Source organism: Giraffa tippelskirchi, chromosome X, assembly GCF_054371585.1.
Source record: "Giraffa tippelskirchi isolate mGirTip1 chromosome X, T2T-mGirTip1v1.2.pri, whole genome shotgun sequence".
NCBI lineage: Eukaryota > Metazoa > Chordata > Mammalia > Artiodactyla > Giraffidae > Giraffa > Giraffa tippelskirchi.
The window spans coordinates 14,313,207-14,325,543 of record NC_137289.1 but is presented as its reverse complement, the minus strand read 5'-3'; the positions used below and the strand labels follow the sequence as shown (position 1 = coordinate 14,325,543).

General features: G+C 41.3%; 1 protein-coding gene across 25 annotated transcripts in view; it reads right to left on the bottom strand.

Moving 5' to 3' along the window:
* ATP11C (ATPase phospholipid transporting 11C (ATP11C blood group)) overlaps positions 1-12,337 on the bottom strand; it is a 179,652-nt gene that overhangs the window by 46,230 nt on the left and 121,085 nt on the right. For all 25 annotated transcript variants that reach the window (XR_014075704.1, XR_014075705.1, XM_081565092.1 and 22 more), the window contains 5 exons: positions 11,440-11,513; positions 8,400-8,503; positions 7,763-7,944; positions 6,138-6,401; positions 2,285-2,459 (listed from right to left, as the gene is read on the bottom strand). Coding sequence is in view for 23 of the 25 variants with exons in the window: in XM_081565092.1 (XP_081421218.1) it covers positions 2,285-2,459; positions 6,138-6,401; positions 7,763-7,944; positions 8,400-8,503; positions 11,440-11,513 (799 nt within the window). In the remaining 2 variants the exon portion in view is untranslated. The remainder of the gene's footprint in view (positions 1-2,284; positions 2,460-6,137; positions 6,402-7,762; positions 7,945-8,399; positions 8,504-11,439; positions 11,514-12,337) is intronic.

Sequence of the window (12,337 nt, the reverse complement as noted above, 5' to 3'; positions counted from 1 at the left end):
CATGGAAGGGTAAAGCATAGGGGACGTCAACATACAGATCTAGAAGTACAGTGAGCTCAGAAACACTTGTAAAAACAGACAACGAAAATGACAACTGGACTCTAGAGAAGGTTGAATCGAGGTGATAATGACACACCCAAGAAAACATATTCCATAAGGAACTGGAGAAATAAAGTGGAACTCCAAAGGCTGGGATTGGAGAAGTGATTTGAAAAACACCTATGAGTAGGTGATAGTAGATGGCAGGTGATATTCTGGAAGAGGTGATGATAGTGAGAGAAATAAAAGAGACTAAGGACTGAACCAGGGGGGGGGGAGGGGGCGGTGGTCCATGTTCTGGGTGGGAGAAGCAGTGTGGTGTTAGGAATTCAGATACTGGCCTGGGCAGTGGAGCATTCAGAACCCAGGTGACCAATCTGAGTAGCAGGCAATGAATGTAGGGGGAAAATAAAAAGGAAAGAGGTATTGCCTTTGATTAGAGGGACAGATTTCTATGGATACTGTTCTGATAGGATCTGCTTCTCCAGCTGGGGCTAACAGAGGCCCTGAAGCTTAAAGAAAAGAAGAGCATATGATTGCAGTAGAAACTGAAAGTGAGAAGGTAGGGAGAGACGATATTCCCTCAGTTAGGATGGGCTGTGTGCATGCACATGCCTGTGCAAGGTAGGGGGCGGAGTCTGTAAAGGAGAAGCCAAAGACACAGCCCCAGCCCCTGGGTCTAGAGCATGCAGCTGAGGGATGGGAAGAAGCAAGACCAATGCATATAAAAGAATACAGTGTACACTGGAGTGAAAAGTTGTGTACCTGACACTCTAAGGTTCCAGAGATGCAGTGAGTACAAGGAGGCAAGGTGAAGCAGATCAATGCAAGCTGGAGGAGCTGGAAAAGACAGCACATGGGGGGTGGCCTCTGCACTGGGTTTTGTTAGGAACACAATTTTTGTTAGGTTAAGAGGAATTCAGAGACAATTCCAGATGAGGAAATGTTATGAGGGAAGTCCTGGAAGTTGGTGTGAGCATGGCACATGGGAAGGGACACAAAAGGGGAACACCCAACAGGAGTGGAGGATCCACGCTGGATATGGGAGTGATGGTGGACTCAAAGTGTGTACAGACACATGGAAAGGGTCGACAGGGGTGGCCCTGACTGCCATACTAAGCCATCTGCCCTTCATCCTAAGGGACTAGGAAACTGCTGAAAGGTTCTGAGCGAGAATATATGATGGGAGAAGTATAGTTTTAACAAGACTAATTTGGGAGTATGGGGAAAGAGACGGAAGGGGGAAGGGCAAAAGCAAGGGGATTAGTAAGATTAAATCAAACACTCTTTGTATAAAGTCCTAAGGGCTTGCTTGCACTAGGATGGAGATAAAAGGTTCAAGAAGATGGCACCAAAATGAGAGCTATGGCAAAAGGTAGGAACAACAGGACATGGTGATTATATGGAGTAAGTGAGAAGAAAAGGGTCAAAGGCAGTTTGGAGACTTGGGGAGCAAAAGAAAAATGCCACTTGTGACAGGAATAATAAAGAAAAAGGATAACCCTAACTGGCCTGAAGGAGAAAATTTTAATATCTGTCTTGGATACTAGAATGTAATGTTACAGAGGGAGTCCATATAGAGCTGTCTAGCAGGCAGCTAGAAATACGTGACTTAACAAAAAGGACAAGTCAGTTGGAGTCATAGAAAAGGATGTGCTTATCCAAAGATAGGATGTAAGCGAAGAGCAGATGGAAGACACAGCCCCAGAAAAACCTGATAATCAGGGAGAAGACCGAGGATGAAACGAAAAGACATCATGTTGGCAAGGTGGAAAAAAAAGAGGACCATGGACTATCACAGAAACCAAAGGAGGAGAGTTTAAACAGGGACATAATTGCAGTGTCAACTGAAGTGGAGAAAGGAGGAGAAAATGGAAGACAGTGTAACGGATTCGGTAAGGAGTTTGCTGCTCTCCTCCAGGAGATCCTACAGAGTAAGATGGGAAGAAAGTATGCATGGAGCTAATGGAACAGTGGAGCCAGGAGTAGTGGGATGAAGGCAGCAGGCACCAAGCACTCATTAGAGAAGTTTGGAAGGTGAGCAACTGGACAGCCAGCTTGAGGGGACAATAAGGTGAAGCACAGGTTTAATTCAAATTGGTGGGAAGGCTCCTGAGTTGGACCACACAGAGGAAGAGGCCAGGGAAGATATAATAAGGTACTCAGGGCCCTTTGAAGAGAATTAAAAGTGATCATTTGTATGTATGTGTACAGAAGTACCCAGAATGGAACATCAACTAGTTACCTGGGCTTTCTGTAACGGGGCCATCCGACAGCAGAGCACTGCTGTGCACTTCATGCAGATCTGTAGGAAAATGCTTTTGTAATTGTTAGAACCGGAGTCTTGACTAGAGTTTAGTATGAGAGACAGAGTGGAGCCATCAATGATTAATCCATATTCCTGATGTTCTGTCCATGCTCTGAAAAAGAAAAATAATGCAAATATATTTGAATCTACTATATGTTGCTTTTTAGGAACTTGAAAAAACCACAAAAAGCAGACTTATCATCAATCTGGTTCCTGAACCTGTGAATTCTGAAGAAGCAACCATTTCTATTAATGGCACAATAGAGACTTTCTATCACATCTTTGAGGCTCAAGTTGCCCAGATAGATGGTACTAAGTTCTAACTATAAAAATTATGAAAATCTAGCAGCCAGTCTCCATATAAGAAACTCAAGATGAATTTTGGAAATTACAGTTCAATCAGTAAAACTCTGATATGAAGACAAATCATTAGTCGATCTGAAAACTGAACGATGCACGGAAAAGACAAAACAGCTTTGGGGTATACAAATCACAGAAGATATTCTTAACATTTTTGCCTGACTGATAAAACCTATCAATAGAACTGGCTTCTCAAATATGACAGACTACCAAAAAGACAAAGTGTTCATTAAAGAATTCCATACAATGATTTATGTTCTTTAAATAAGTATCATTTTATACTAGATTAGTGATTTTCAACCATAGCTTTCCCCTTAGAATCACTTGGGCAGCTTTTAAAAAAGCCCATGCCTTAGGTTTATCCACAGACAAATTAAATCTGAGTATCTTGGACAGAGCTTGGTTAGACTGCGACGGCCAAAAAGTTCACTTGGGTTTTTCCAGAATAGGTTCATTCATAACATGGAAAAACCCGAATAGACATTTTGGCCAACCCAATATATAGGCGTGTTTTAAAAGGCTCCACAGTTTATTTGTATGCATAGCCAGGACTGAGCAGTATTAGTTGTCAGGAAAGACAAATATAATGGGTGCCAACTATTTAAGAAAACCATATGGAGGAAAAACTTACAATTGAAAAAATGCTACCAAGTAACATTTCATTTTTTTGCAATTATGAAAAAACCAGCAATTAATCAATTTCTGCTCAGGCAATCTTGGGTGCCATTTGAGAATCGCTGCAGAAGTGTTAAACACAGCAGGGTCTCATCATTACAGATTCATTCGTCTAATGTTATGCTTCTCAAAATTTACTGTTTAAAGAGCTGCTGTTTCACAGACTATGAGTAGTGAGAGCCTAATATGCCTCATCATTCCTTCCTTCCATATTTTGCTTCATACTATTATGAGCATGTTTTATTCACTAATTAAAGAGATATCAATCATGCATTCCTTTGCTCCCCCTACTCACAGAGCTGACAATGGGCAGAAAACAGTGGCTTGATAATCAATCAAGCAATATCTGTAAACATCAACTCTAACTAAGCCATATAGAAGAATAGAAAGAACTATTAACTAAGCTTTTTCTGGAGACTAGAAAATCTCCTTGCGGTGAAAGAGGCACACATGAGAGAAGATGCCCCACTAAACATGATAAATGGTTAACATCTGAAAATAGATATATATATATAACTGAATCACTTTGCTATACACTTGAAACTAACACAATACTGTTAATCAACTGTACTCCAATATAAAATAAAATAATTTTTAAAAAGGTTAATATCCAGTGATTGGGACAATTAACACACACCAGGAAACAACAGTGGATTCTTTATGAGGTATGACATCTGAAATGGAACTTGAAAGGACAGAAAGAGGTGAAGAAAGAGAGAATGTATGTGTGGTGTGTGTGTTAAGTTGCTTTAGTCATGTCCGACTCTTTGTGACCCCATGGACTGTAGCCTGCCAGGCTCCTCTGTCCATGGGATTTCCCAAGGCAAGAATACTGGAGTAGGTTGCCATTTCTCCAGTATGTGTGGTACACTAGGAAATAAGTTGAAAAGGTCACCTGGGGTCTTTGGTATGACCTAATTCTGTGGGTAATGGAAACCCACTAAAGGTTTCTGAGCAGGGTTATGATATGGGCAGTGCTTTACACCTAAGGACCAGTCATTGGGCAGAGGGGCTTAAGCGCTTTGAGGCACAAATTACTAGGAATCTGATAAAGGAGCCCCAGTGGAGAGAGCGGGAACATGGGTAGGGCTTGGGGGCAGATTTGCAATGGAAGAGACAAGGGAGCAGAAGTTGGCCAAAGGGATTCTGTGTCTCATGCTTGTGTAACTTGGGGAAAGACTTCACCCAACTGCAGATGAATGAGGAAGAGGAAATGTTTTGAGATGGCGAGTTCAATTTTCCATAAGCCCTGGCTTTTACACAAGTGCCCAAGAGTTGCTGAATGGTGCTGTGGATTTAACTGTGTCCACCACGAAGTCCCATGTTGAATCACTAACCCTCAGGGTGAGGGTATTTGGAAATGAGGCCTTTGTGAGATAGATAGGTCTAGATGAAGTCGTGAGGGTGGGGCCCTCACGATGGGATCACTATCCTTATAAGAAGGGGAAGAGACATCAGAGCTTCCTCTCTCTCAGCCAAGAAAGGATACAGCCCACTTTCTGCAAGTCAGGCAGGGGGAACTTCACCAGAACTCAGCCATGTTGGCAACCCTGATCCCAGACTTCTGGCATTCAGAAATGCAAGAAGTAAGTTTCTATTGCTTAAGCCACCCGCTCTGTGGTATTTTGTTATGATGTCTTGAGCAGATTAAGATAAATGCACAAGTAAAACACATGTAATCTGGACTGCCTTTACAAGTACCATTTGGCTAAAGGAAGGAAACATTTATCACAGACAATTAATAAAAACCTGTTTACTCTCACTCATGTCCAAGTAACAGAAGAACAACAGCTGTTTTAAAATTGGCCATCGCCTCATGAATGTGGGTTGTTCATTTTTAAAGCCTATTTAAACCCCAGAGATGAGGACACAGATACAGCAGAGTTGTTAAAAGCACAGGCTCTGGAATTGGATAAGCCAGTTCTACATCTTATTAGCTGTGTTATCTCGAGTAAGTCACCTCATCTCTCTGAGCCTTAATTTCCCTATTTTTAACATGAAGAAAATTAGTTGTTACTAGGTTGTTGTGAAGATTAAATGAGAATAATTTAAAGTGCTTAATGGTGTTCCTGGAACAAAGAGTGTGCTTAAGAAATGTGAAATAGTATTACCTAGGGGTCTTTGGATTTAGAAGAAGAAATCGATTTGCTTATGGCCAAGGTAAATTCCAGTAATTGGTTTAGACAAACCTAAGCCATGGTCAATGTATCTCTGGGTATTAAATTACTGTGGATTAGTGCCTTTCCTTGAGAACCCTAGGTTCTACAAGTTCTTCCTAAGCAGCTTGTTGAAAGCAGTCGAGTGGCTACACATTCAAGTGTTTGGTCTCCTTTGAAGCATAAAAATTCACATAGAAAATGGCTCCAGGACCTCAACCTGCACAGAAACTGTTAGAGAGACTGACTTTATTACATTCAATTTAAGAGACCATGAAAAGGGATATTTTTGTCTTAACATGGACCAGGCCAGGATATCAATGCTAAATACCCAGACCCTGAATATTTAGAAAATGAACCACTTTTCTAAAGCTCGAGAAGAAGTGTAGGTTTTTTAAAAAAAGAAACATGAGGTGGAAAGTGACAAATAATCTCAAATAGGCCATTAGCCAAGTCCTGGGGGAAGGTTCTAACTCACAGGGATAAACCACCTACAACCAACCAATGATAAATTACAGAAAACAGAGCCTTCTGCATAAGTAGCTGTGGTTTACATCTGTACCAAGGTCTAAATATGACAAACTGATGCACTTTCTTACTTTTTAAGGCTTCTAGTACTTTTAGGAAATTCATGCAGCAGCTTCTTACGATATTCAGTCAACAACTCATGTAATCGATCCTCTTTCCTTTCGCTTTCTTCAATTGTCTTGGTGGTCAGTTCCAAGAGCTCGGTGTTGGTTTGGAAAAGGCGGCAGGCATAGCAGGTGGATTTTGCAGTCTCCATCTTGTCGCCAGTAAGCACCCAGACTTTCAGACCTGCGGCATGCAGGGCTTCAATGGTCTCAGCAGCTTGATCTTGTAGCCTGGGAACACAAAGGAAACATTGTTATCTTTGAAAATTCCTGACACAGATTCTGCAAGAAGGCTTGTTAAAGAGAATATTCTTATAATTCATAGCAATTTTGGAATCTTGACATGTTTTAATAGTTACTTTTCTTATATATCCTCTACCCTTTCTAAGCATATTCTTGTCGGCATAATTTTACTTATTAAAGTACATTTCAGACAACGAGGTTCTGAAAGTTCGTGACCTCTCTTGAGGTAACTGGTATCTAATGACAGAAATAAGAATCATTACTCTCAGCTAAAATGTTCAGAATCTCACCAAATGGTCTTACTCATTGTCACTAACATATTTCATTATGTTGTCTACAAATACTTAATGTGGTTCAAAACTGAAAGGGCCAGACACATCCTAATGAGATACTGAGAGAAGTCAGCAAATTCCCATCCCCGAGGACCTTGAAAGCCAAACATTCCGAAAGACAATTTAAGCATAATTCTGAAAGGGAAGGACAGAAGAAGGATACTTCGTATTCCTTCTGGCTAGAGAATAACAATGAAATTGTTGTTTAGTTGGCAAGTTGGTCTGACTCTTTGTGACCCCATGGACTGTAGCCAACCAGGCTCCTCTGTCCATGGGATTTCCCAGGCAAGAATATTGGAGTGGGTTGCCATTTCCTCCTCCAAGGGATCTTCCTGACCCAGGGATTGAACCTGCATCTCCTGCACTGGCAGGCCGATTCTTTACCACTGAGCCACCAGGGAAGCCCAACAGTGAAATTAGACTGTATGAATTTTATTAGAACCTTCCAACATAGCTGAATCTATGTTTATAACTTTGTGTTTGGGTTAAGCCTGATAATTCACATTCATTACTTCTAGAAAACTCCCAAAATAGAATCTAAGACGTATTTTTTCAAGCAGATCAATTTTGGAGCCCTATAATCATGTCCGGCAGAGCCAATTATTTTAAAACTGTGCTCTAGTCTGTTAAACCAGGTTACAATGAGTTCTCATGTTGCTTGCTCTACCTTGAATTTCCCTTCTGCTCATATGTCTGTCAAAATCATATTCATTCTACCAAGCACCAACTGAATGATGCCTCTAGCACAAAACTTCCTACACAGAGTAAGACTACTTCATAAATATCTGTATAAATGAAGGGATGGCTTAGGAAGTACTCAAAACACCTTAGAGATGACAGATTCATATTCTTCTAAGTCACAATACTTAACAATTATTTCCACAAACAGTTCAAAACCTGGTGTACAGACAAAGCTAAATCAAAGATTTCAAAGCTTGAGAATAAATAACCTATCTGGACAGATACTACTATAAATGATTGGTCATTAAAATAACAAGAGTATCATTTTCTAGTTACTTGTCTTCCACTGCAGTGGCTCCAATTAAATGCATGTCTGTCTCAATCTCATCGAAAACCTTTTCCATTTTTTCTTCTCTGTCTTGTAAGGCCATTTTTGCCTCTATGAGCTGTCTGTTAACTCTTTCATAATCATCTGGAGCAATTTCTTTGAAGGCTACACAAAGTGTCCGATACCCCTCCTAGAAGCAAAGTAGGAAATCTCTAGTTATCCAAATAACCAATAAAAAACAAACAAAATACACTCTTTAAATACGCTTGCTTTATCATACAAAAAAGAAATTCTGACTAATTTCCTTTTCAGTTAAAAAAGGGAGAAAAAACAGATTGCATTAGGTTAACATTCAATTGGGTTCAGAATAACAAATAATACCCCTTGGGTTTAAAAAAACACAGAAGCAGAACATAAAAGAAAGATTCTTGAAAAGTCTTCAAAGTCTACCAATTCTGAACAGAAACTTGCTCCAGGATGTTTTATATTAAAATAAGGAAAATAATATTACAAAATCCCCCAATACAAAAACAGACCATAAAAATAAGCTCAAATTCATTTAAAATGTCCTTAATATAGAAATCCATAGACAGTCATCTCTAGCATTTCTCCTTCTCTCTATTGAGGGGAGGGGTGCAGGCTCACCATCGCATTACGTTCCACATGGACTTTAATTAACTCGATTTCATGATTCTGCACCCTGGGGAAAATGGCTGAGTCGGCTCCTTTACAAAAGAGAAGTACGTCTCCTAAAATAAAGAATCAGAGTACCTGACTTACTTAGAGTTAGATTGGTATTGGGATTTTCATAACAGGTAACTATTACGGTGGCCTCTCCCTCCCAGCAGCTGTGTGTCCTGAGACTGCCTTGGAATGTTCACCCAACTGGAAGCAGACATCTTGAACGTCACTCTGTCAGGACAACATCCACTACCTCTGAGGACCAATAAGGACACAACTAATACCCCAGAGTTTACAATATGCACCTCTGTTTAAAGATATACCCTGCAAGTGAATCACTTGTGTCAAGGAGCTGCATCTGACTGAATTCACTATGAGGATGCTGTCAGTTCAGTTCAGTTCAGTCGCTCAGTCGTGTCCGACTCTTTGCGATCCCATGAACCACAGCACGCCAGGCCTCCCTGTCCATCACCAACTCCCTGAGTCCACCCAAACCCATGTCCATCGAGTCGATGATGCTATCCAGCCATCTCATCCTCTGTCGTCCCCTTCTTCTCCTGCCCTCAATCTTTCCCAGCATCAGGGTCTTTTCCAATGAGTCAGCACTTCGCATCAGGTGGCCAAAGTATTGGAGTTTCAGCTTCAACATCAGTCCTTCCAATGAACACCCAGGACTGATCTCCTTTAGGATGGACTGGTTGGATCTCCTTGCAGTCCAAGGGACTCTCAAGCGTCTCCTCCAACACCACAGTTCAAAAGCATCAATTCTTCAGTGCTCAGGTTTCTTTACAGTTCAACTCTCACATCCATACATGACTATTGGAAAAACCATAGCCTTGACTATTGACTAGACAGACCTTTGTTGGCAAGGTAATGTCTCTGCTTTTCAATATGCTATCCAGGTTGGTCATAACTTTCCTTCCAAAGAGTAAGCGTCTTTTAATTTCATGGCTGCAGTCACCATCTGCAGTGATTTTGGAGCCCAGAAAAATAAAGTCAGCCACTGTTTCCCCATCTATCTGCCATGAAGTGATGGGACCGGATGCCATGATCTTAGTTTTCTGAATGTTGAGCTTTAAGCCAACTTTTTCACTCTTCTCTTTCACTTTCATCAAGAGGCTCTTGAGTTCTTCTTCACTTTCTGCCATAAGGGTGGTGTCATCTGCATATCGGAGGTTATTGATATTTCTCCCGGCAATCTTGATTCCAGCTTGTGCTTCTTCCAGCCCAGCGTTTCTCATGATGTACTCTGCATATAAGTTAAATAAGCAGGGTGACAATATACAGCCTTGACGTACTCCTTTTCCTATTTGGAACCAGTCTGTTGTTCCATGTCCAGTTCTTACTGTTGCTTTCTGACCTGCATACAGGTTTCTCAAGAGGCAGGTCAGGTGGTCTGCTATTCCCATCTCTTTCAGGATTTTCCACAGTTTACTGTGATCCACACACATGCTGTCAATCATGGTCTAAAAGTCATGTGTAGCATCTACAGATGTCAAGGAGCAAGCTCAAACAAGAAAAAATCATTTTCAAAGCCTATACATGTTAGCTTTTAGCAGCAGCTTGCCAGTTTTCACTGGAAACTGGAGAATTGCTCTGTAGAATGCTATTATAAATACAGCTTTATACCAGTCCATGTACCCAGGAGCATAGACAGTTGACCTTTAAGAAAGAGATTCCAACCTTATAAGGCAAAGTGCTAAGTTCAAGAAGTTAAAAAACGGTAGCTCTGAGGTCAAGGCCCTTTGGAGACCACTTCCTCAGACATCTCACCATCTGCAATAGAATGCAGACATGCACGGGTACAAGTTAAGAATAGAAGAATTCCATACATTAGGTGATTTTTTTAAAAAAAATTCTCTCACAGGGATGTCCCTGGTGATCAAATGGTTTAGAATCTGCCTTCCAATGCAGGGGATGCAGGTTCAATCCTTGGTCTAGGAAGTAAGATCCCACATGCCGTGGAGCAACTAAGCCCACACACCACAATGAAAAGCCTGCGTGCTGCAACTAAGACCTGATGCAGCCAAATAAATAAATAAATAAATATTAAAAGAAACTTCTCTCACATATCCATGGTGTGCTTAAAAGTCATGGAACAAATTCCATATTCACATATAATGAAATCAACGTTGTAACTTTGCAGTCACACCACAAAGTATGAATAAGGATGGACATATTCCCTCAAGGGTCTGTCTATATCTTCCCATTCTCATATTAAGAAATTTTCAACAGATTTAATCCTAAAAAGTTAATTAATAGGAAATAAATCAAGGATATTTTGAAAAACCACCCAGAGACACACACAGACACACACTTACACAGAGGAATCCGAGCCCACAAATGAAGCAGCAATGCTACCCCGTGAGTATTGCTGAATCTGAGCAGAAGGCATCACAGCCACCACGGCTTCTCCTAAGAACATGGGTGAACCCTGAAAGGATGGCACTGGTTCTCCTGCAAAGGGCAAGCTTCTTTATTGTGTGAAACAAAGAGCCCAGGGTGCTAGAGTAAATCACGTGCCCTTTCCCAGCAGTCGGGCCGTGGTCATCTCTGGCTCACCTGCTCCCAGGAAGTGTAAAGCAGTGGGGAGTTAGGATGGTCAGGGAGGGAGAACAAGCAACTCTCTACACTCAAAAACTACTGCTAGTAATCTCAAACCATGCAGTTGTAGTGGGTTGCCACAGGTAGACACTGGTGGTGATTGGTCAGTACCCTGAACTGTAAAAAAGTCACCCTTTCTGTTCCTGTTTGGATATCCAAGACTGAGAAGTAGAGTTCACTTTCCAAGAAAATTCATATATTGTCATACTAGGGGTTCTGCCACTGATAATTTGACAAGCTGAACATGTGCTTATGTAAATACATTCAGGGATATACAAGAGCTCTGCATGACTTTAAGTAATCAAACACTACTACATGAAATGTTTTTCTCTCTTGAGGTAGTTGATCAACAAATCTACAAATGGAAAGAGAGAAAAAGTCAAGTCTTAAACATGCATACCTGACTGAGTCTTCACAATTACACTCATACGACGGCGGACAGAATCGAAGTTTAAGGTGTGAAGAAGTTCATACCTTTAATAAAAAAAAAAGTGAGAAAAGTGAAATACCAAGACCACAGTGGGAAAAATAAAACACAACAGAAACATCTTACATTAACAGAGCTTTCCTCTTGGATTAAGGGTTGCTGCTTGTGTGCATAACGGGTACTTTCCATTGTGTCTTTGGAATTTCTCTGCACTTGGAACATGCTGTCAGAGGATACCAGAGGTGGTTAAGGGGTAACTATATCTTCTCATTAGATGACTTAAAATAGTAAGGGGAGAGTGACTGCATAGGAATGAGGTACAAAGAGCTGTCCCACCAAGCCATATCTAGAGGCTATCTACAAATAGTCCTATCCGGCGACTTATTTTAATCATCTACGGAATGCCTACTATGTGTCGGGCACAGTGACAGATGCTGGAGAAGACATATGAATCTTCTCTTAAGGGGCTTATCATATGAAAAGGGTGTGTGTGTGAATTAGTTGCTCGGTTGTGTTCGACTCTTTGCGACCCTATGGACCGCAGACCACCAGGCTCCTGTGTCCGTGAATTCTCCAGGCACGAATACTGGAGTCAGTTGCCATGCCCTCCGCTAGGGGATCTTCCTGACCCAGGGATCAGACCCAGGTCTCCTACATTGCAGGCAGACTCTTTACCATCTGAACTACCAGGAGAGCCCATGATAAGGGAGGCAGAGGTTAATGAAATGACTACCTCCTAGTCTTCCAAATACTGAAGTAAAGGAACACACAGAGGAGATGTAGGAGCACAGAAGGAAGGCCTCCTGGAGGAGGTTTTGCCCGAGCTGTGTCTTGCAGCAGTGACATGATGGAGAAAGGATATCATGGCACT